Raw genomic sequence first — 22,544 nt, 5'->3', positions numbered from 1 at the left:
CCACTGATCCTAGCAGAGGAATATCCCTGCCTGCCTTGAACTCTCTGAGGCTGTGATCAAACAAAACGCAGATTAGCTCAATTAATGTTTTCCCCCGTATTACTTTTCTCAAAATGGATCCTTATCATTGGAGAAGTCCATAGGTGGGACAGACACAATCATGGAATGGTCTGGGATTGGAAGGGATCTTGAAGCTCATCCCATCCCACCCCCTGCCATGGGACACCTGCCAATATCCCACTTACTCCCTGTCCAGCCTGGCTTTGGACACTTCTAGCTTCTCTGGGAACCTGTGCCAGGGTCTCCCCACCTCACAGGGAATAAAGTCTCCATGTGTCCCAGGAGACATGTCTCCATCCCAAATATTCCCCTGGTGGAATTTCTGATGGTTACTGGGACTGGTTTGCCCATGGGGAAATGGAAAATGGGATTTTCCAGCTGTCTGCAGTCAAGGCCTATGTCAATCCCGATGGGATGACATCCAGAGGCTCAGGTGGGATAAACATCTTGGCTTTGTACAGATCAAATCATCTTTAGATCTGGAAAAAGTGAAGGAAACTGGGACAGGGCCCTGGGATTTGGCTGTAAAATCCAGGAGTTAATTTAGGTCCCTGTATCCCAGCCCATCCTGATGGCAGGCAGCTCCCCACCCTCACAGGGAAAGATTTCTTCCAATATCCCATCTAACCCTGCCCTCTGGCACTGCAAAGTCATTCCCCTTGTCCTGACACTCCCAACCACTGTCCAAATCAGTGTTTCTCCAGCACAACCAGATCTCCCAATTTTAAACAAACCCCACTAAACACAAGAATTTCACACCCACAGCTACTTCAGGGCAATTTAAAAGAAAACACATAATGTAACCCAGTGTTTCTAAAATTCCATACGCAGAATCTGCACTTGCAAGACAGATAAAATTCACAAATAAAAACATGCAGATAAATAAAACAATAAATGAGACACAGATAAGAAAACACACAGATAAAATACCTGCAAAGAGCCGGTAGGTTCTTTGGCCTTTTGAAATTTTACTTTTCACACCAGGAGATAGTAGCTCTGGAGGAGGAAAAACAGCCACACATTAGGAATTCCATAGCAAGAGGATTATTTTTCAGAGAAACCAACACTATCAAAAAGGAGAACATTTAAAAAAAGACACAGTAAAAGATCAGACAATTCCATTTTTCCCTTTTCATTCCTGCTGTCAGTAGGACAGCATCGACTGTCACTCTGAATCTGTCAATTAATCAATTTCAGATTCCAAGTCATGCTTACATTCTTAAAAGAATACTGCAAAATAAAATATTAAGTAAAACAATAGGGCACTGCCTGACAAGGTCCAGATCTCAGTTTAGATACGAGTATACACTGACTTTATTTATTCCGATTTGAGCTACTAGCTGGCTAATAGTCCATTTGTCAGCTCAACACAAAAGGCATTGTTTTGGCAAGCTCCAGATGCTGGACAATTTCCAATCTCACTCTAATTAAAGTCAGTATCTCCTAGGATACTTGTTAAATAAAGGATCTTGTTTAATCTCTGCACTATGGATTGTCTACCTTCAGGCTGCATTTTCAATAAAACACCAGTTTCCTTCCACCTGCCACTCATAAATTAAATAATTTGACACTCCTCTGAATTAAATTTGTGAAAGATGTTCAACATTGATCCAATATTGGCAACAGTCTTGTACAGACAGGGACACTGATCCAAGATGATTACTTCCCATATTTGCCCTCAGCAGCCTGTATCCTTACTCTATAAATCCACAAGAAGTTCTCATTTGGCCAACCCACTGCCCAGGAAGTGCCAAAGGCTTTAAGATCCTTCATTATAAAAAAACCCAACAAAATATTCACCCAAATGACCAAATTTTTATACAACGATGAGGACAAAAACTTGTGTGGGAGAAAATTAAAACACAGACACTTGTAGGAAATACAACATTTTCTTTCCCATGAAGAGAGGGGAATTCTGTTCCTAAATCTTTTACCTTTGCTGATTTCCAGATCAACAGTGTACTCAATGTTCTTGATCAGCTTCTGGCATCCACCAGTCTTCTCATACACGAAGCGTTTGAGGTGTAGAACAAGAACGGGGGGCAGCTTTTCTAAGGTGAGTCTTCGACTGATCTCCACCTGACAGCATTTAATTTTAAGAATTAAAATTAATAATAATATAGTTTTAAATATAAGTATTTAAATTTAAACACATTAGCAGCAAACCCTCCAGATTTGTAATCATTGCAGTAATAATTTATGATAAACTCTTGTTTGTGACTTAAAGCCCAGTGGATCTTCAATCCTAACATTGTTTCAAAGGAAAACTCAGTATATTCAAAGAGAAACACTTGAGTTATGACCAAACTTTTCTCTACTAAATAGTGATTTTTATATAATTATAACCAAGCAATCCACAAAATTTCTGCCTGGAAACCAGGAGCTGAGCTCAGAATTGCGGAACAAAAATGTTTTCCCTTCCTAGAAATGAAGGCATGTAAATATTTCTCAAAATAACTGCTTAAGGTTTTTCTCCATTTTTTAAATTGAGTAAAATCTCTTTATTGATAAGCATGAGCATATTATTTTTTAATACATGGCTTGATTCTGCAAGAACCCATGTGCTGAATAGACACTCATGGGGAAAAAGTATCATCTCTTTCCAAGGTTCTACAGACAGTATGTTCAGTGGTTTTACTACAATTTTAATACAAAACCCAACTATTTCAATTTAAATTTCTTTTGGAAAAAAGATCTGGAAGACACTGTGTGTGCTTTTATTTCCACCCAAACCCTGAAATATTGCAGCACCTAATTTGAACGACCATTTCTTCCAACCCAGCAATGGGCTGTCAGTCAAAATCCTTAAACCATTTGCAGTAAAAAAAGAAAAAAAATGAATGGCAAGCAAAACGAGATCTTTGTGGCAAATCATAATCAGCTTGCAAATGTTTCCTTCACATGGAAAACAACTGGAGGGGTGAGCAGAACACACCTCTTGCTTGGTTTTTGTGGTGTAGCCCTGCACAGACTCTCTTGCCACCAAGCTTTCCAAGGCATCCTGCACGGTGCGGATCTTGTCCGACTGGATGTCCAGCTGCAGGGTGAAGAAAAGCTGCAGCGTGGCAGATTCCTTGGAACTCTGCTGGTAAACAACAGATCTGTGGAGAAATAAAGAAAGCAAAATTAAATAAAGAGTGATTTTCAACCAGACAAAACCTTCAAGGAAGAAGGAGTTACTTATATAACTCAATTTATATTTAATTCAAGGAAACACATAGAAATACAAAGATTAAACATCAAGTTTTAACAATTTGCTCCAATTTAAATGATTTTAATATCTATTAAGAGTATTCTGAATGGGACTGTAACTGAACTGTTTTATTTATGCAAAGTTTAAAGAAAAGACCTGAAAATTTTGATAAGCATTTTTTAAAAATTCACCTCCTGGCTCGTTTTGTTAGTTTAGTTTTCCAACAGCTCTTCAGAAGTGCAAAGTGCCAGTGCTATCTGTGTTCCACTATAAAAATCACAGCTGACTCCAGATTCTCCAATAAAAATACACCATTTTTTCAGTCACTTCTCTAAGACAAATTTTACAGTGATTTTAAAGTGTTTGCTTAAATCTTGCCATAGCAAATATAAACTGTGCTCCACTGAGGACTAGCAGTTCGTTTTCTTCCCATCATTTTCTGTATCCAGACTTTGTCCATGTATATAAATTATTATGTTGTTATATATCCAAACAGAATTATAATTAACACAGCTCTGACCCATTTGGCCATGCTGGAATATTTCCAGGTCAGGTAGGAAATGTTAATATTCAGGTTAATTTTAATGCTCAGGACAATCAAGAGACTTTTTTACTCAGTCAAGCCCTGAAGCACCAATACAAAGCCAGTGCAGCTCAATATTGCCAAATATATATCATTTAGAGGGAAGAGAATGCATGAACAGCACCTTTGTTTTAAAAACCAGAAATTATATTGTAACACCTCTTCAGGTGTTTTCTCCTCACAAGAGATGCAGAAATTGATTTGATAGCAAAACCTTCACTGAGCTATGATTTCTCTGTAACCATGTCCCTTATTAGAATAATTACAAATCTCAGCTGCACATGGGACAAGGCATAATTTTCAATGAAAAATTACTCAAGCACTGCAAGAATTCCCAGGAAAACTTTGTACTTTCCCACTTGAGCCTCAGGTTCCTTAGAAAGGCTTTATAGGCTGGGGGTTTTTAAGTAATTATGCCTAAATAGATATTTAATAGACTCAAGCCTCTCAAGGACAGCCTCAAAACTCCCAAGCCTGAAGTTTCCTCAGCCAAAAGATGCCAATTTAAATCACTTTTTCCTCACTGCTTTTCTCGTTGAATTTTTCCAGTTTCTGAAGCTTTCATTTAGTGGAATTCTACTGGCAGTTTTCTATTCAGTCCTTCCTATCTCCACCCCTGAGGATGAAGCTTTCCCACATCCCAGGGGATGCTGTTTCTGTGGTGAGCTGTGCCCTGGTGTGAAGGATAAATAAAGTGGTTGTGGTGCCAGCAGATGTTGGATTGGATCCTGTGGTTCTGCTGCTCAATGCAAGGTTTTCCCTTTTTCTAGTGTTACCTTTGCTCTATATCATTTTTTGTGTGCAGAAAACTGCATCATCTCAATATTTTTTATACAAAAACTGATGGAATCATATAGATACGATCTTAACAATTGTGACAAATTCTGGTAAATATACCTGGGGTATTAACAGCACCTTGGGTATGTGAACCATTGATGCAGGACTCCATCAATACCTACAAACATCTGTCTGCCAAATTCTATGGAAAATATCATTTTATTTACCAGCTGTCTGGCTCAAAACCCAACAGAATAAATAATTTCAGAGCATTTCCAAGGCAGAAGGCACTAGCTCACATTATTCACACTTCTAGACTCAATATCTGGCAACACAGAGACTCCAACACCAGCAATTAAGTGTCTGTCTCCAATTTAAAAATAATTCTTCTAGTCTAGCAGTTTTTGTTCTGCTGTATGCTTTTAGCAAGTGTTTACTTGGCTTTCATTTTAAATTATACATCTCTCCAAACAAGCCAGGAGGCTTCCTTTCCAAAAAATATTCAGATTCTACTTTCTGCCTTTGTCTGGTATCAGACCTGCACATAAGTGACATGCCACATTCTTTTCATTCCAGTAACATCTTGTAGCAATTTACATTTTTCCAGACTTCTTTTGCCTTTTAACATTTCTTTACTATTGAACTCTGGGAAACATGAAGGGTCTGAATAACCTAAAATTCACAGTTTTATGTTTTAGTTCATTGTTTTACTGTCAAGATTAAGCTCTGTGAATCTCATTCTCTCTCAGTATCCTTATTTATAACATGAGATAAGACTAGTCAGAGTTCATAAAAATAAGGCAGTTCTAAAATGCTCTGGAATCCTTAAGATAGTATTCAAAGCATAAATATCCCAAACTCATTTTCCACATGCAATTCAAAGATGAGGATCTCAGAACAGTGTGTTCATTTAAGACATTTTAAAAGACTCAGCCACTGCAAGTCAAGAACTTGTAGGAAGAACTACTGTACCTTATGTGACCACCAAAAATATCAGTGATTGGAGTCTGGACAAAGTCAGCCTGGCGAGTGACCGAGGATTTGTTGCGGGGTCCCACCTGCTCCCACTCGTCCTCGCTGCCTTCCCCCTGCTCCTCCTGCTCCTCTTCCTTGGGAACACTCTGAGCCTCGGGGCCGTTGGACACTGACACTTCTTCAAGCAACCAAGGAAAAAAAACAACGAAAGAATACAGGCTGATAAAGGATTTGAAAGGCAAAAAAAAACAAAACCCAAAAAAACCCACTACAAATGGAAAAAGCCAAACACAATTTTTTGAGGATAAAATGTTTTCATGCATCTTAAAAAAGAGAACAAGCATATTCCAGGTTTGCTCCCAGCATGACACATCCACGTATTAACAGAAGGCAGCTCACTGATGACTGTATGTAAACAGCAACGTTTGATATATTTTTAGTAGTAAATTTATGGGGTAGAAAATTAGAAAGTCAAGTGTTATTATGGCAAGAGAATTATGCCATTATTAAATACAACTCCTTTTCTGCACAGGTATTTTACAGGGAACCCAAGGCTTAGCAAATATTTTTCCAGCCTGTGCCAAATTCAGGTTATAAACTGCACACAGCTAAGGAACAAAATACGCTATGACTTTATATCCTAAAAAATTTACCCTACTAAAGAGAAATTGGGTAACTGATCTGAATTCTTACTTGGCTCAGGCTTGCAGGATTTTATTTGTAAAAGGGGCTCAAGCTAAAGCCTCTATAAACTAAAATGACATTTTACTCTGCATACAAACTCTAATAATTCTTTCAAAGTAAATTCGCCTCCAACTTTGTCAGCAATAATTTCATATAATTTAGTATGTTGGTTTGTATTAGATAGAAAAAGAAAGCTCTTAACAGTTGCTTTACAGATCAGTGAAAAACACACTGATGGAGTTTTGAACTCCCAAGAAGAGTCAAAAACCACTGACATTGCATGTGTTATAAATGACAAACAAGATTGATCAACTAGAGTTAGCCCCAAATAATGCTCAGCTGGACTCAGAAAAATGTGTAATCTTGAGTTTCGTTTTTTAGGAGAACCAGGGATGTGACTTGTTGTCATTGAGAGTATTGACAGAACCATGATGCCTTTCCAGAAACTCAGTAACTCTTCAGATCATTCGTAACTGGGCAGAATGGACCCACTGTATCCAGATTTTACCAAAATATTATTTGGTTATGTGCCAGTCCTCTAAAACTTGGCATTCTGTCCCTATCTCAGCACCTACTTCAAGCATTACTCTGTATTATGGAATCACCACACAAAAACTGTATTTGAAATGAATTGTTTGCTATTAAAAAAAATCCACTAACTTTCATTATGTGGAGATAGAAGTTTCTTGAGGGTCAGCATTTCTTCATGTAGTCCATTGAGGATAAATCCCAAGTATTCTTCAGCATCCTCTTGCCTGCCCTGAACAAAAAAAAAAAATTTAATTAAATCCGTGATATTTTCATGGTGTTCTTTTAACTGAAGGTTCATTCCACTGAACAAATCCAGCATTCTCCTATTAATTTAGCAACTAGTCAGTCTAAGTTATGTCAAATAAACTTTAAATTTTATTATATGACAAACTCTTCTCTAACCAGTTAAACCCAAACTGTGCTAAGCATTAAATACATACATCAATGCCACAATGGCTACAAGAATTCTGCATTTTTCTCCATTTAATGTTTGAGTTGGAATTTTTTTCTTTTTTATTTCTTTTACAACCAATATTAAAAGCTGCTGTCAAGCCAAGGCCAAAGCAAAGGATACTTTGAGTTATTATCTTTTCTTTATATTTAAATTAAACCTGACCTTGAATCAGTCTTAGCTGAATTCCTCATAAAAATGAACAACTGTTCATTTCTTAAATGTAAATCAATTGGTAACTCCATTATAAAAAGAGATGTTCCATTCCAACAGTAATTTTTCCTTTATTCTGACATATCCAACTGCCAAACCTGTAATTAAGATTTTCCTGTAATTCAGGTCCCAAGACAGTTGAGCTTCATTACCATGAACTCTCAATGAGCTGATTTTAGTGGCATTTGAGCAGAGCCTGAGCTTTGGCCTTGCAGAGTTTTAAGGACTGGGACTGCCCTGCAATTCCACAAGTCAAGGATTTGAAGTCCCACCTTTTCTGACAGACTTGACTTTATAACCGTCAAGAGCCTGTAAATGTAGGTTGGTTCAAAGGCAGCTCCTGGTCGGATGTCTCTCACTATTTTATCACCTAAAGCTGCAAGATGAAAGAGAATTAATGTAAGTAATAATAAATAAAAAGATTTTTTACATTATACCGTAACAGTCTCTTCACAGATCACAGTGAAGATGCAGCACTTTTTTTACTAATAGTTTAATTGTAATTTTGGAGTCTTGAGCTTAGAAATTATAAGATACAACTCTTATTGTTTTAAAACATATCATCCTGCATAAACTTCCAGATAGTCAGGAAAATTTCTAAGAAGATAAACAAGAATATCAGCAGCCATCATAAAAGAACACTTTTAGTGCTATTTGCATTTTTGCATTTCTTTTGTACTCGAAGAACACGTCCTTAAATCCTTTGTGTATGTGCAATTCTAACTGATCACTTTTGCTCACTGCAGAATAAAAAGCCCAAGAACAGCCTGACAAAATGTTCCACCTAATGGCAATACAAGGCCTCAGAACTGTCCTTGAAAACTACAAAAGAAAATAACCTACAAGTAAAATAAGTTGCATAAGCCAGTAAGATTTGTTTCACAGAAAGAAACCACAGAAATGTCTGAACTGTTTGGAAATCACTGGAACAACCAGCTCCTCCTGAAATTTCCTTATCATGTTACATAAAGAATAGTTTCAGGAATGTGCTTGTTTCTACAAGTTTGCAATACAACAGACTTGGCTTAAAAGTAAGATTAAAGAACTGAAACCTTTTAAGATCATTTATTTGCATCAAAAAAATATGCTATTCCTTACTCCATAATCATCACTGAGCCTAAATATGTATTAGGAAAAATCAGGTATGTCTGAAGTTTTCCCACTGGAATCAGAAGCCAGGATAATATTCCTGCAGGCAATCTCCAACTGCTTAAAGGAGCTGTTGTGGCCCCGTTTTGTTCTAAATCAGTGAGTGTTCAGGATTTAAGGAGTAGAATTGAGCAATCTGATAAACACACAGCTGGAACTATGTAAAAAAGGAAGTGAAGGAAAATATAGGGAGTATCAACTGATTTTCTTAGAAAGGGCATGCTCTTAGAAGGCATTTTCACAATTAAATGAACCTTCAACAAAATCCGTTCTTATTGCAGTTGTACACTTGGTCCACCAAACAGAAGAAAAAAATCCAAGGTGCAACATCTCCCCCCAGGAAGATCTTTACCCCAAAGGCTTCTCCCCAGCATTTTCTGCTTTGTGCCCCTGCTCCCAACTCACCTTGCTTTGCTTTAGGAGGTACAGGCATATTAGTGAACTCGTTCATTAAACGAACACTGAAACAGAAGGGAAGCAACTGAACATGAGCAGCAATGTAACACTTAGAAGAACAAATAATAAAATTAGATAATTGTCATTCTGACTGCCAAAACAAAACAAAATCAAAGAATATCACAGAAATTTGGGTGACGTAAAGACATAAAAATCCTGCAGCGAAACCCAGGTGTTGGGCTGGTCCTTGCACCTCTCACAGCTCATTTTTGCACATTAAACACTACACAAAACTGATACTCCAAAGGCAACAGGAATTATCTTTCTTGACCATCCAGGCACTTGTAAAACACCAAGTTCATTATAAAAGAGTCACCCAAAAACACATGAAAAAACTTTTGGACACATATCAGCTTCTATCAACAGCCATTGTTAGTTATTCCTGAATGAGTTTAGCCAGATCCCAGATTTTATTCCTTTTTCCCCAAGCTACTTACAAACTGTCTAGCATTGGTGTGGAGGTGCACGGCCTCTGCGATTTGGAATACATTGGAATGGACTTCATTAAATGATACATTGGAGGGCAAGCAACCAAGGCTTGCAGGGTCTATGCAGTGGCATTAAGGAAATATGCAGAAAATGGCATCTGTGTATTAACCAAATATTCAGTCATATGCAAAACCATAGGAAAAACAGAGCTGTGTTTTTATTAGGCAGATCAATCCAAGAATTTAACTGGAAAAGGGGATGAAGCTTTATCACAACGTTAACCAATAATGTACAGAAGTTGTATTTTAAAAAAACCTCAGCATCTTGTAACATGTAGTGATTTCACTGACATTTTAATCATGGCAAAAACTTTTAATTCATGGGTAAGGAAGCATTTCATCCAGGAGCAGGAGAGGAAAAGAACTTTCATAGGAAAGACTTTAGAGAATTAACCATTTGAAAATTGGCAGGAGATAACCTGGAACACTTTTTCTGAGAAGAATGGAAGAAACTAGTTGAAACTTAATGGTGCTGAGTCACCCCTGCAACCAAAGCAAACCTGCTGAGATGTGTGAGACATTCTGCATTGCAAAGAGTCGGGAACAACCTGGAAAACTCCAGAGTATGCTGGAAGAATAATACTCTAAAAACATCACAACTTGGTGAGAGCAGTGAACAGAAGAAATGCACTAGAGAACTGGAGGGAAAGGGAAATGAGAAATAAGGCATCGATCTCAACAGCCAAAGAGAGAGATTAATTTGATCCCTACAGTGTGCAAAACTGAGTAATAAATTCCAATGTAAAATTTCAAGATGGAAAAAAATGGGAGCTAAGATGTATAGTGTGTATAACTAAAGGAGTGCAGAACTGGTTATGCAAGATAAAAGCTTTATTTAAGGCACAGTCATTAGCCTAGAAATAGTTTATTAGGATCTGCCATGATCAGCCTTGAAATTGGTGTTAACATTTTTCACTAGCAGTACCAACACTAGAAGTATCCCAAGCATCATTTGCAGTCAGCTGTGCTGACACGGGAGACAATTTTTCTTAATTATTAACATCATAATATACCATGGAGGTAAGGTGCTTTCTGTTCCTCAGGGTAGAAGTTATTTTTGCAAGGGAATACAACTCCAATTCATTAAGAGCAAACTCATCTTCCATATGTAAGCTTGCAGTAGGATTAATTTAAATTAAATGCTGCTTTATACAGATGATATGACAGTGACAACCTGCTCAGCACAAACCCAAATGATCCACTTAAAACTGCAAAACAGAGCCCAAGTGTAAGAACAGTTACTTCAGGTACAAAAGAGAAATAACCATTTAAATGGATGCACAGAGTCATGGGGAAACACTGCTAGAAATCACAAGGGTTTCAGTCAGGAGTTACAGTTCTAAAATATTTTGACACAGGTAACAAGCTGCAAACAGGATTGCAGGGGAACCCTGCACACCAAGTTCAATGATCCAAAATCCCCCTGGATTTCTGGCTGCTACACTTCAACATTTTAACTACAGGAGCAGGATCTGGGAAAACAAAATGCTTTTATAAAATACTTACCAGAACATTCAAAAAAAACTCTGACAGATATAATATAAAAATATCAACTTAAGAGCATTAATTTTTTCCCAGGGAAGGATACAGCATTGATGTAGCACCAGTTTCCTTTGTTGATCAGCCCTCGGGGTTGCAAAGACACTGGTTTATGTATTAGTCTTACATTTTCCAGTATTTCTGCAGAATGAGAAACAGTAAATTGAGCATCAACAAAACTCTCGTGGCCATCAAACAAATATCTGCTGCAGCACTGCAGAGCAGTTCAAATCTATGAACAAGATTCCCAGAACAGTCAGCAAATGATTTCCACTCCATTTACCCACTGGTCACACTGACGTTTTTCTTCCACCGAAGATCCTGGGATTCGGATCAGGAGATGCTGATACAAAACTGATCACTGTCATTCCAAAGCAAGACCTACAGATTTGGATGTTTGTTTTCCTAAATCCAGATATTTTATTTATGTTGCTACATAGATACATACACACATATAAAATGCCATTAGCTGGAATCACTTGTCACCAGTTTTATGAAGTATTTCCCACATTTTTCTGCTTTGAAGAGGGATGAAGCCAACGCAGCAGTCTCAGTTCAGAAGTTTCACCATCCACTATCTTACAATAAAATCATTTCAGTGCAAACACACAGACTGATGTGCTCTGCTCTTCAGAACACACTGTTTTATTTAATACTTCCAAAATCTATGAGATAACAGTCCTACATAATGTAATTCCTACTCTTTCCTGCTTTCAAAACCCAAGTTTAAAACTTAGAAACCACTGAACATTAGTCTGCCCCAGTTATGAAACCAAGAACAACAAAGGAGCTTTTCCAGGAATCCTGACCTGTTATTTAGAAATCTAAATAAGAACTGTTTAAAGAAAATATTGGAGCTCATATATACTTTAAACTTGCAAAATAAGGTGTATACAAGACAAAATACAAATTGCAAGTAAATATAGCAATTGTGTACCAGTGGGATTATCTATTTTTATGATCAATGTGAGGGGCTCTAAAGCTCTTATATGCTATAAACTGAAAGAGTTTGAACTGTTCACTAAAGGACTAAAACAATAACATGATGCAGGTACAAAAGCAGAGGTACAAAGCTGAAATTAAGCAGAGGAGACGGCAGAACTGCAAACAAAATCCACATCCATCTACTGCCAAGATATCTCCCTATCTATAAGATCATATTTCCTGCAGATAATATCAGTTCTAAGCAAACAAAATTGACCAAAAAAAAAAGTAAATATTTAATTCAGTTGTCTATTACATAAAGAACGTGCCACCTGAAAGAGCAGACAGCAAAGAAATGTAAAATGGAAGATGAGGTAGCACAGATGCAGAATAAGATTCTTTTCTAGTGAAGGCTAAAATATGTTATTAAATTACTGCTCAAGTACTTCAGATTGTATTGTTAGAGCAGCAACATTTGAATTGTGTTCACACACAATATTTCTGTTAACATAATTCATCATTGTTGAAAATAAGGATAAAAGTAACGGGAAAAGTTTCTAATTTTTTGTGTCTATCAATAACATTTTACAGTAACTCCTTTCTTCCCCATTTTTGCATCACGCTCAATCACGATATTAAGAGGACCTTTAGCATCCTCTTGTGGTCACAGAGCAGCTTTGTGAACTGGCTCCAGTGCAGTTCCTGGGAGTTTTGCTTCTTTTAACAAAGATTTGGGTTTGTGTACAGCAATTACATCCAACAGCACATTTCCAGCTTACATCAGATACACAGTAACTAAAGAACTTCTACAAGTGTATCAGAATAAAAATAGACTTACAACCGTGAGAACATTTTAATATTTCAAAACCTGTTGGAAAGATCATGTCATCTCCCAGAAAACTTACTTCTTTTGGAGGTTACTGATTTGTGAAATGAGAAAATGTGTAGCTATTTCTGTTGGCAAATAGAAAGCATTTTGCTGAAGCTCATTCATTGGGTTACCACAATTTTTTTTCAAATTTTTTTTAACAAGGTGATTCTCAAATCCCCTTGTAAATTCTTTTTTAACCAGGTGATTGCCTAACAAAGCAAATCCAGAGTTTAAGGCAAGAGAAGCCCCATGGATATGGTGTCCATGCTGAAGAGATAAAGGTGGTTACAAGTTAGGAACTGAACACTTGGCTTAAAGCCCTGACTGAGAGAATATTGCCTCTGTCACTCTGATCTTTGCTCAGATCTGGACAATGCCTAAAAAAAATCCCAGGACAACACTGCTGGATGACCCTAAACAAAAGCATTTCTGTAAGAATGCAGTCTGAATGTAGAAAAGGTTACATTTCTGAAGATTATAAAACCCCCAGACCCTGGATGTCTCCACAACTCCTTGCTCTAGCATTTACCTACCTTTACAATGAGAAATGTTCTACTATATAACATAGGAACACCTTTCTTACAATCTGAATTAATTTCATTTTATCATTAGCCTTGGAGAACTGTGAATAACCATCTTCTTTATGAATTTGTTTTGTAAATTTGGATTTACAACCATGGTCATGCCAACAGTATCATCTGAGACAAAATAAATCTGAATATTTCATTTTTGCCCACATGGTTTTTAAATCTTATTTCCATTTTTGCTGCTGCACTATGAAATTTTCCTTCAGAAGGAATGCCCAAAGACAGCCATTACATCAAGTCCTCAACAGCAACAGCAGAATTAGTTATTTTCCATGTTTTCCACGTAAATTGGTATTAACACACACTGGGGGAAAAAATATTTTGTCTTCTTCAGCTGTACTAAAGACACTCATCAATTCCCTAGAATTCTACCTACCATAATATCTACCATTATCATATATCTACCATTAGTTCTTCACATTGTGCTCGCATTTGGTTTCTGTTCTGGTGCCTTCCATACTTCCATTTATTGGATTCACTTCCTCCTAATTTAAAATCATTCCAGATTTAGTCAGATCTTAGAAGTTTCTGGTTTTTGATTTATCTCAAATCTTGCTGCTGTAAACAGATTTTATGGGCACTGTTACCTCCACCACCCACAGTGAAAACACTGCAAAAAAAAACATGATTCAGAAAATTGTTTTAGATTCCTTCACTACAATTTTTCCTAAGATCATCAAGAACAGTTAAAAGACTACTGAGAGAACTGGTATTTTTACAATCACTTATTTCCTTAGTTTATTTCCAACATTATATAAGGCATTATTAATTATCAGGTTATAATTGTAGGGGACCAACTCTGAAATGTGGCAAGTAAAGCCTTGAAGAGTCATATTTTTTACCAATATCACTTATAACCTTACTATCCCTTAGATATTAATTATTAAAATGTTTGTCCTAGCATCTAAATTAGGCTGTGGTGCATAATTACTACACCTGTCCCTTTCTAAACATGCAAGTGCAGCACGTGCACAGCAGATACATCTTGGACACTTGCTAAAATTACCTCTTCAGTAATTGTTTCTCATGAAGATCAACGTGAAATTTGTCTGTTCTAGTTATTTTCTAGTCCTTACCTTATGTAGCTTCTGTCTTTAAGGCTAAAGGAACCTCTGATGTCTGCAGGCTGAATCAAGCAGCATTGAATTATCTTCAGGGTGCCTGTGAATCATTAACCTCCCCTGCAGTAACTGCTGAAACTGAACTACAAACCAACAATTTGTCCCTGGAAAAGCAACTTCTCATGTGCTGAGCATCTGTTCTAAATACAAACTGTGCACAAGGACCTTGGCACTCTAGCACTGGGTTGTTTGTTAATTTGATTTGTTAATTTTGCCTGCTAACTCAAGATACTTCAGGTGTAGTTTACCTGTGTCCAGCACCCTATGGCAATTGTGGTCAAAAATTCATTCCCACTGGCAGGAGCTGAAGCTGCTGAATTCCCAGCAAATCCAACAGGAGCATCTCAACTCAGCCACAGGGAAAACAAGGAACACCCCTGACAAACACACAGACCCTCACACAGCGATGATCACCGAGGCAGGAGATTTGAAATGAAATACAGAACAGGGCAAATGATCTGTCTGGAAATCATGAACTGAAATTCTTGTAACACATTTTTGAGTGTGGGTGGATGAACAAAGCGCTCAGGTACCTGTATTCCAAACAAGACAGAGAACACCCAAGTACATATAGAGAAAATAAAGAACACCTTTTTCCACAGAGCAAAGCACTGATCACATGGCATTCAGATCTTCAAGTAAACATTTTACACTGAAATCAGCAGCATCTGAATTACAGGAATTGCAGCAATAACTCCTACCTAAACCAGCTACAATGAGCAGATGAATTCCTTTTATATATACTCAGATTACTCCTCTGCCCAAGCAGCAAGCTAATAGTGAAGGTGCCAAAACTGAGAAAAAGTTACATTTGTGTTTTACTACACTGAAGACAATATAAAAAGCTCTGCTCCCACCTGGTGGCAAAAAATAGTACAGAAACCGTGGAAGTCTAGAAAGTTAACTTACAGCTGGAACAACTTGGACAAGAGAAAAAACCTTTTCCATTTATGGCAAGCAATCCTAGCTTTATGATGGTCACAAAAGAGTTTTAAGTTAAAAATCATTACCAAGTGATAGCTTGAGATTTTAAGACAACATTCTCCATATGGGTTCATACAGGCTGTATTCACCTTCTTATATATATATATATATATATAATTTTAATACAGTGTTTTTGACATCTAAGTGGGAAATACACTGAAATATAAATTATTCTGACAGCTTTTCTCTCAACAGACAATTCTGAGTAATGAAACCATTGCTGAGTAAGGAGGGAAGGAGAGGCAACACACAATTCTGGGCACTTTGAGCACCATCTCCAGGTCAGCTTCTATTTCAGAGTGGAAACCTGACTTGAAATTGTCACTTTCAAAACAGCATTGTACCTGTAAATTAGCTTGTAGCATAAACAGCAGGACACTGCACAAAGTCTTCTCACACATTGACCACTTCACAGATGTAAAATAATTACTAATGCACCCAAGCTGGGAGAACTTCACCATTTCTGGCTGAATCTGCACAACCAGCCTCCTGCAGTTTGTAGCATTTCCCATTAGGGCCACAAATATGACAGGACCAAGAGTCAAAGCTTTTGTATCACTCATTCCCTGTCCTGATGTCCCCTCTGGACAGCTCCCTAGGGTTATTCTTGAACTGGGAACAGTTGGTTATGGATAAAGAATACTGTTAATAATGGCTAAATTGGAAGGACAGACCCCTCGAGAATCATATTAGTAAATGTGATATTTCCTAAATTGAAATTTCTGAAGCAAGATCTATGTAGCCATTACACTTCAACTGCTGTTTAGTGCCCAGGAGTTTCAGCTACTTTGGTATAAATGTAGTAATACTCTTCTGTAAATAGTGGATAATGTAACACATCATTTTCTGAACAAACTTAATACATTCTCCTTTTCATAACAGCACAGCCTGTTTGAAACCACAGATCACTTCCACAGTCTGTTTGACAAGTTATTTGAGAAGCAGTTTCCCTGTATCTAGCATAATAACATGGCAAAGCGTGGTTGGAATGTTTACTCAGGGGGATACAAACTGGCTAATTCAAATGACATCCTTCATGCAGTGTTTGAACAGTCAGCTCATTACCAGAGGAATGTTCTCTATCAATATTGCACACTCCTGTTGACAAGCAGAGCTAATACCCTTGCAGTGTAACATCCACTCGTGTGTATTAACTATACCTGCAATCTTTATGGCTACGGGATCCTCTGAAACTGGAACAGGTCCCTCTTTGACTTCAACCTGTTTTTCAGGGACCAGAGGAGATGTGGCAGGAGGGGTATACTTAGTCTCAACATAGACCACAGATGTGGAGGCAGAGGGCTTGGAATTGTGAAAAAGGCTAGCCCACGATTTTGCAGGCTGATTAACAGGGACCGATCCTGCAAGCGGGACCGTTGCCTCAGTAGTAGGTGAAGCTTCCTCAGGCTTAGCTTGGTCTGAGTCAGTGCTTTCCACAGTGTGCAATTCTACCCCATTGGCAGCTGTGTCCTCACCAGAGGATTCAAGTGTTTGTCCATTAGTAACGCCAAGAGTTTCAGTAGTATCAGTACCAGCATAAGCCTGTACAACAGCTGTCCTTAGGGGGCTCTCTCTGACGGCCTCCGAGGGGAGGCAGAACTGTTCAGAATGAGCAAGGCGGCATACCTCGGGCTGCCCCGCAGTCCTGCCGGGGGCTGCGGCGCCGGGGCCGGGCTCGACACACGCAGCTCCGGCCAGGAAGTCCACGGAGCTGGCGGGGCTGCTGCAAGTCCTCGGCGTGGCCAGCGAGGGGAGGTCTCCTGCCAGCTCCGCGTCCTCCGCGCTCAGGCTGCTGAGTCCCGCGGCCGAGGCGTGGCCGTTCACCAGCGCCTCCGGGGCGGCCACGCCGTCAGGGACATCTTCCAAGTAGCTGTAGTATCCAGGGGGTCTTTTTTTCTTCTTCTTCCGCTCCCTCTGCCCAAGGCCCCCAGCCAAGGCGTCGTTTTCGGCGTTGGAGCCGCTGTCCAGAGCCAGGGTGGGGTCACTGAACTGGCAGTCAATGGAGTTGTAGTTTGTGTCGCTGAGAGCATCATCGGGGGTTTTCTGAGCAGGTGCACAGCTGAGAATGAATTCTGGAGCCTGAGGATTCAGAGTACTCGAAATACTGTAGTCGGTGTTATTTAGGACAGATGACTGAGTCTCAATAACTTCATTAACACCAAATTCAATTCTCTGATACTCTTCCCCTGGACAAGAGAAAGCAGATCTCACTTAGAGAATCACACTGAATCAAAGAGCTATAAAAGCAAGAAAAACACTCTCCTACTTTCCCATAACTCAGGAAACAAAGTACTCTCCCCAAGCAAAAGGAATTCTCATTCTCAACCATGACTTTCAAAAGATCATTTTCTTAAAGATAGCAGAGCATGATTCAGGTTTTCTTAACCAGAGTTATGTAATTTCCAAATCACTGCACAGCTCCTGCACATAATCTCTATTAAATTCCCCTTGTAAGAAAAACTATTACAGTTCAGTGTATATAGGAATAACCTGCATTAAATTAACTACTGGGTAATTGCCTATAAAATATGGTGTAATACTTAATTCCACGCTTTTTTCAAGCCAGTCTGTTCAACTGACAATTACAAAATCCAAGCCTTTCCCTTTTTAACTTTTCCATACGTGAGGTTTGCTTTTTAAGGGGCTGGGTTTGGTTTTTCTAGTGGGATTTATCACAACCAAACATAACTGAAAAATACATTTATTAATTGCATGGAACAGTGCAATTAAAGCTTTCGAGCCTCCAGGCTCATTTGTAACTTCTTTAATTTTATCACAAATTGATTACTATGTAAGAGTAATGATACTTATGAATCCAGGATTTTATGACACAAAATATAACACATTCCTCAACATAAATCAGCATTCAACTTGTACACAGAAGTTGCACTGAAAACTTATGAACAGTTTTTTTCCTTTTATTGATTTATTTATTTGCCCTGGAACTAAATATGCTCATGGCAGGCTGCAGTATCACAAAATATTTTCAGTCACCAAGTTCTGCAATTTCCTGAAATTTATTTATTGATATAATGTATGTGCACTAAGTGGCAACACTGAGTACTTCAGCTACAACTATTTCTGTAACTACTGAGTAAAGATATAAAATTAATCAAACAGCTTCAGGAATTTTGAAAGTAAGCTGGAATTTTAAATCTCTGCAGGTCTTTATGATACGCATGCTATGTTTCAAAGACATTACATTTTAGTATTTTGTGTTTCCTCAATGATGGGAGCTAAAACACACATTTCCAATTCTTAAGAATTACTACAGAACCAACCAACATTAGGTATTAATTCCAAAGGAATTGAGTGGATACAGCACTAAACTTTTAAGATTTTGTGCAACTTACATTATGCATGACATCAACAAATACATATTTTCAAGTACATCACAGACCCACTAAAAATAAAATTAATTTTTTTTAACACAACAAAAAGCAACAAAAATTCCCAGAAAATAAGTTACTCACACACCTAAGGAAATAATCCTCTGGGAAAACAATCTAGTAGGGCATATTTTGATATATGACTGTCAATATAAAAGTTTTGCAGTTCTGGATATTTTCTAGAAAAATCTGTTAACAATTATTTTGGCTTTAAAAATGTGAAAGGAAGAAGAATCTGTGTTTTTTAGTATCAAATGAAGAGTAACAAACATTCAATGTGTGTTGAGGTCTGACTTATCCATGCAATACCAACATATTTAATGGACAAATTATAAAGATGTTAATTGCTTTTCCGCATTGATCAATTAATCCTGACTAAATGAGAAGCAAACAGGTCACATATCAATTTCAACCTTGCTGGCAGTCAGACTAAAGGAGCCTTTTAAAAAACAGAAAAGGGTAGGAATTCCACACACATCTGGTTTCTCTAAATCATCTTAGGAAGAGAGTGAATTTCAAATTTCTAATTCTTTTTCCTCTCTCCCAGTGAGAAAGCATTTTTAACACCCTGCCTGCCATTCACCAAGCACTTCTGCAATCACTGCCGAGCTATCAGCACCCAGAAGAGAGGGCTGAAGTTCCTTTTTTTAAAAAATCAGCAGCCTGGAGCCAGAGTGGGGGGAAGCTGTGCCTGATGTGCTCTGGGAGAGCTCAGGCAGCACCTCCTGCCCCAGGGGCTGGCAGTGCCAGGGCCTGAGCTGGCTGTGCACACACAGCTCCAAACTGCTTCATCTGAGTGCAAATGCAAAGTTTTGGGGGCTTTAAGGGATAGAAATCAACAAAAAAAACATTCCTCACTAGCTCATCTGTTTCTGCAGTGACTCCTCAGCTCAAGCATGAACCAAAAGCTGGTTCTTTCTACCCCTTGTTACAACAGCACAAAGCACAGGCAACAAGTGGTAACATCCAATATTCCTCCAACCTTGATACAAATGACTTATTTGGCACATTTCAAGTCCCTCCCAGTTCAAATAATCCAGGTCTACTTCTTTTCCAAAATCCAAGTTCAAGAAACTAGTAATTGCTTCATAACAATGTGGTTTCCCTCCATGGGCAGTCAAGTCTATCAGAGGCCAAGGTAAAAGCTGTCACCGCTGTAGCCCTGTCCTGCTCCTCTCTCCCCAGCAAGCTCCCAGCACTTGTGTGACCCAAAACTAACCTGGCACAAAACATCATCTAAGGAAGCACTTTTTGTAGTTTTGGTGAATTTATCAGTTTATTGTATACCAAAGAATCACAAGAGCCCACTCAGGGCTACTGAAGAGCAGAAAACAGATCCCTTACAGAACATCATAGGCTGAAACCTTGCCAGGAACATAACTGATGTTGCAGCATTTAACACACAAATTAGAAAGTTACAGCTGAGCAATTAATCTTTGTAACTTACAGCAGGATTAGAATAATAAATACCAGTAGCTATTGTACAGTTAGTTTGTGGAACGACTGGCAGAAGCTCATTTGCTGTAAGATGTGTCAAGTTCATTTGAGAAAAATAAGAGGTAATTTTTTTTTCTTATTTGTTTTGACTTTCCACTTTGCTTCAGGGCATCTTTGTTTCAATCTAGTTCACAGCTCTATTTCTGAATGGACTGAAACAGATCTCTGTGCCATGAACAACATGGCACACATATTGAAACAAGCACCAACAGATGCTCCAAGGACAGTCGATGTACATCCCCAAAATCTGTGAATGCACAGTACTAATTAGTGTGAACAGAGTTCTGCATATTAGAGCTTAAGCCATGATTTGATTACTCCTAGTAGGTGTTAACAGATATTCTGATTCTGTAATAAAGTTAAACACTGAAGAGATAGGTACAGGAAAAAAATGGAGACCATGGGGAATGGTAACATGGTAAGTGTGTTTCATCAGATATAAATATTCTGCATAACCAAGCATTCCAGTTTAGTTTGCACAGCTTCCTATGCAGCCATCACGGTGATAATGTGCATGCACAGTACAGTGCAAGCTTGTTAAAGACATTTTTCAAGCAAAACCTAATTTGCTGTCATTACCTAATCTCAGAGCTGGGAGGGGCTCTCTCAAGGTCTAGGAATGATCTGAAAGACATTTGTACAAACCATCTTTCTGTATGGCTTGTGAACATTAAAATTTCAGTCTGAAAGAACAAAACTTAAATCCAGTTAGACAAAGAAATATATGACTGGATGCTCCTGTCACCAACAGACAATTCACACCACATGGTCTTTGTAAAGAATCTTTCTATTTAGAACTACTCCAGGTCCTAAAACTGGTCCTGTACTAAATAAAACTCCTGAATTCTCAGAAGTGCTGCTGATCTGCTCTCAAATGAGACCTGTGGTCCTTCTTTCTGACTGCCTTTCTTGTTTATCTTTAAAATGAAGGCCAAAGTCTCTAAGCACAATGATCAGGCGTTCTTAAACACTGATGTGCAGTTTGATCCTCTTTTGAGGAATGTTCAGTCAGATACTTCCATGATTTTCCAAAGGAGATCTGGAATCATTTTCATATACATCTGTCTAAGTCTCAGCTTCCTTGCTCTCCTCTGGTTCAGGGAGAAAACCAAAAACTAATTTACCTGCAGCTTAAAATTCTGTGGAAGTTTGGTTAAAACTATTTAGAGTGAGGATCCCCAGGCAGCTCCCACCTACCTGTGCACTTCTTGCAACTCTGAAGTAAGGTCAGGTTTTAAGAGGTATGGGTTGAGGCAGAGGAGACCTGTGGGTGTTACAGCTTTAAAAGGGGAACTCTGCAATTTATTTTTAAAATCAAGTCACACTTTCATCAAGAGATTAAAAAAAAAAAAAAAAAAAAAAAACAAACCAGGATTCTTCAGAAAAACAGCCAAGCCAGGCAGAAATAAGAGTCAAAGGGAGCACAGAAGAGAGCACTGCTTGCAGCGCAGTCTTGCTGTAACTGTTAGAAAATACTCATGCTTTGGGCTCTTCAGCCCCCCTTGTTTTCACAGCCACATCCTACAGTTTCCACAGGACTCTGACTGTGTGGTAGCACAGCGAAGGAGGAATAAGATGCCCACTGTAATTAGCTGAAGTTCAATGCAGGATTTTCAAAACCTCTCACAGATATTTATTCAATAAAGTTTAAAAATCCAGTATATAAACCTGCCTAATGTATGCCTGTGTAGGTGCTGAGCAAGTTGTAACAATTGTATTTAAATAGAGGATACAGTAAATCTCAGGAAAGTGTCACAACCTTGAAGTTCAAAAAAAAAAGATCTTGATTTCTTACCATCATGAAACTTACCTGTGGATTTAATACCACATGAAACTGTTTCATTGTATGGGGGGAGCTGTACAAAAAAGAAATGAAACTTATTTAAAGGCACAGCAAATCTATGAACATTTCATATCAGTTTCATATGAAACATCCAAATCCTTTAAAAATAACATAATTGAGATTTGATTTTCGGAGAGGATGCCTTGAACTCATGCTTCTATATTTATCAAATCCCACACTGCAGCTCCAGGCGTCCTTGCAGATTACCACAAGCACTGAGAGATAAAGA

General features: G+C 38.2%; 1 protein-coding gene across 1 annotated transcript in view; it reads right to left on the bottom strand.

Annotated features, from left to right (window-relative positions):
- The window catches only part of USP10 (ubiquitin specific peptidase 10), a 46,595-nt gene that overhangs the window by 1,967 nt on the left and 22,084 nt on the right, over nt 1-22,544 (bottom strand). The window contains exons 3-13 of the mRNA XM_030282054.4: nt 22,283-22,328; nt 16,747-17,772; nt 11,149-11,240; nt 9,510-9,619; nt 9,022-9,077; nt 7,740-7,843; nt 6,933-7,032; nt 5,586-5,766; nt 2,996-3,161; nt 1,995-2,139; nt 991-1,056 (exon numbers count right to left, since the gene is read on the bottom strand). Coding sequence (XP_030137914.2) covers nt 991-1,056; nt 1,995-2,139; nt 2,996-3,161; nt 5,586-5,766; nt 6,933-7,032; nt 7,740-7,843; nt 9,022-9,077; nt 9,510-9,619; nt 11,149-11,240; nt 16,747-17,772; nt 22,283-22,328 — 2,092 coding nt within the window. The remainder of the gene's footprint in view (nt 1-990; nt 1,057-1,994; nt 2,140-2,995; nt 3,162-5,585; nt 5,767-6,932; nt 7,033-7,739; nt 7,844-9,021; nt 9,078-9,509; nt 9,620-11,148; nt 11,241-16,746; nt 17,773-22,282; nt 22,329-22,544) is intronic.

The sequence above is a fragment of the Taeniopygia guttata genome, chromosome 11, assembly GCF_048771995.1.
Source record: "Taeniopygia guttata chromosome 11, bTaeGut7.mat, whole genome shotgun sequence".
In the NCBI taxonomy this organism is placed as follows: Eukaryota; Metazoa; Chordata; class Aves; order Passeriformes; family Estrildidae; genus Taeniopygia; species Taeniopygia guttata.
The sequence above is the reverse complement of the archived record's forward strand: the minus strand, read 5'-3'. Positions and strand labels throughout refer to the sequence as shown.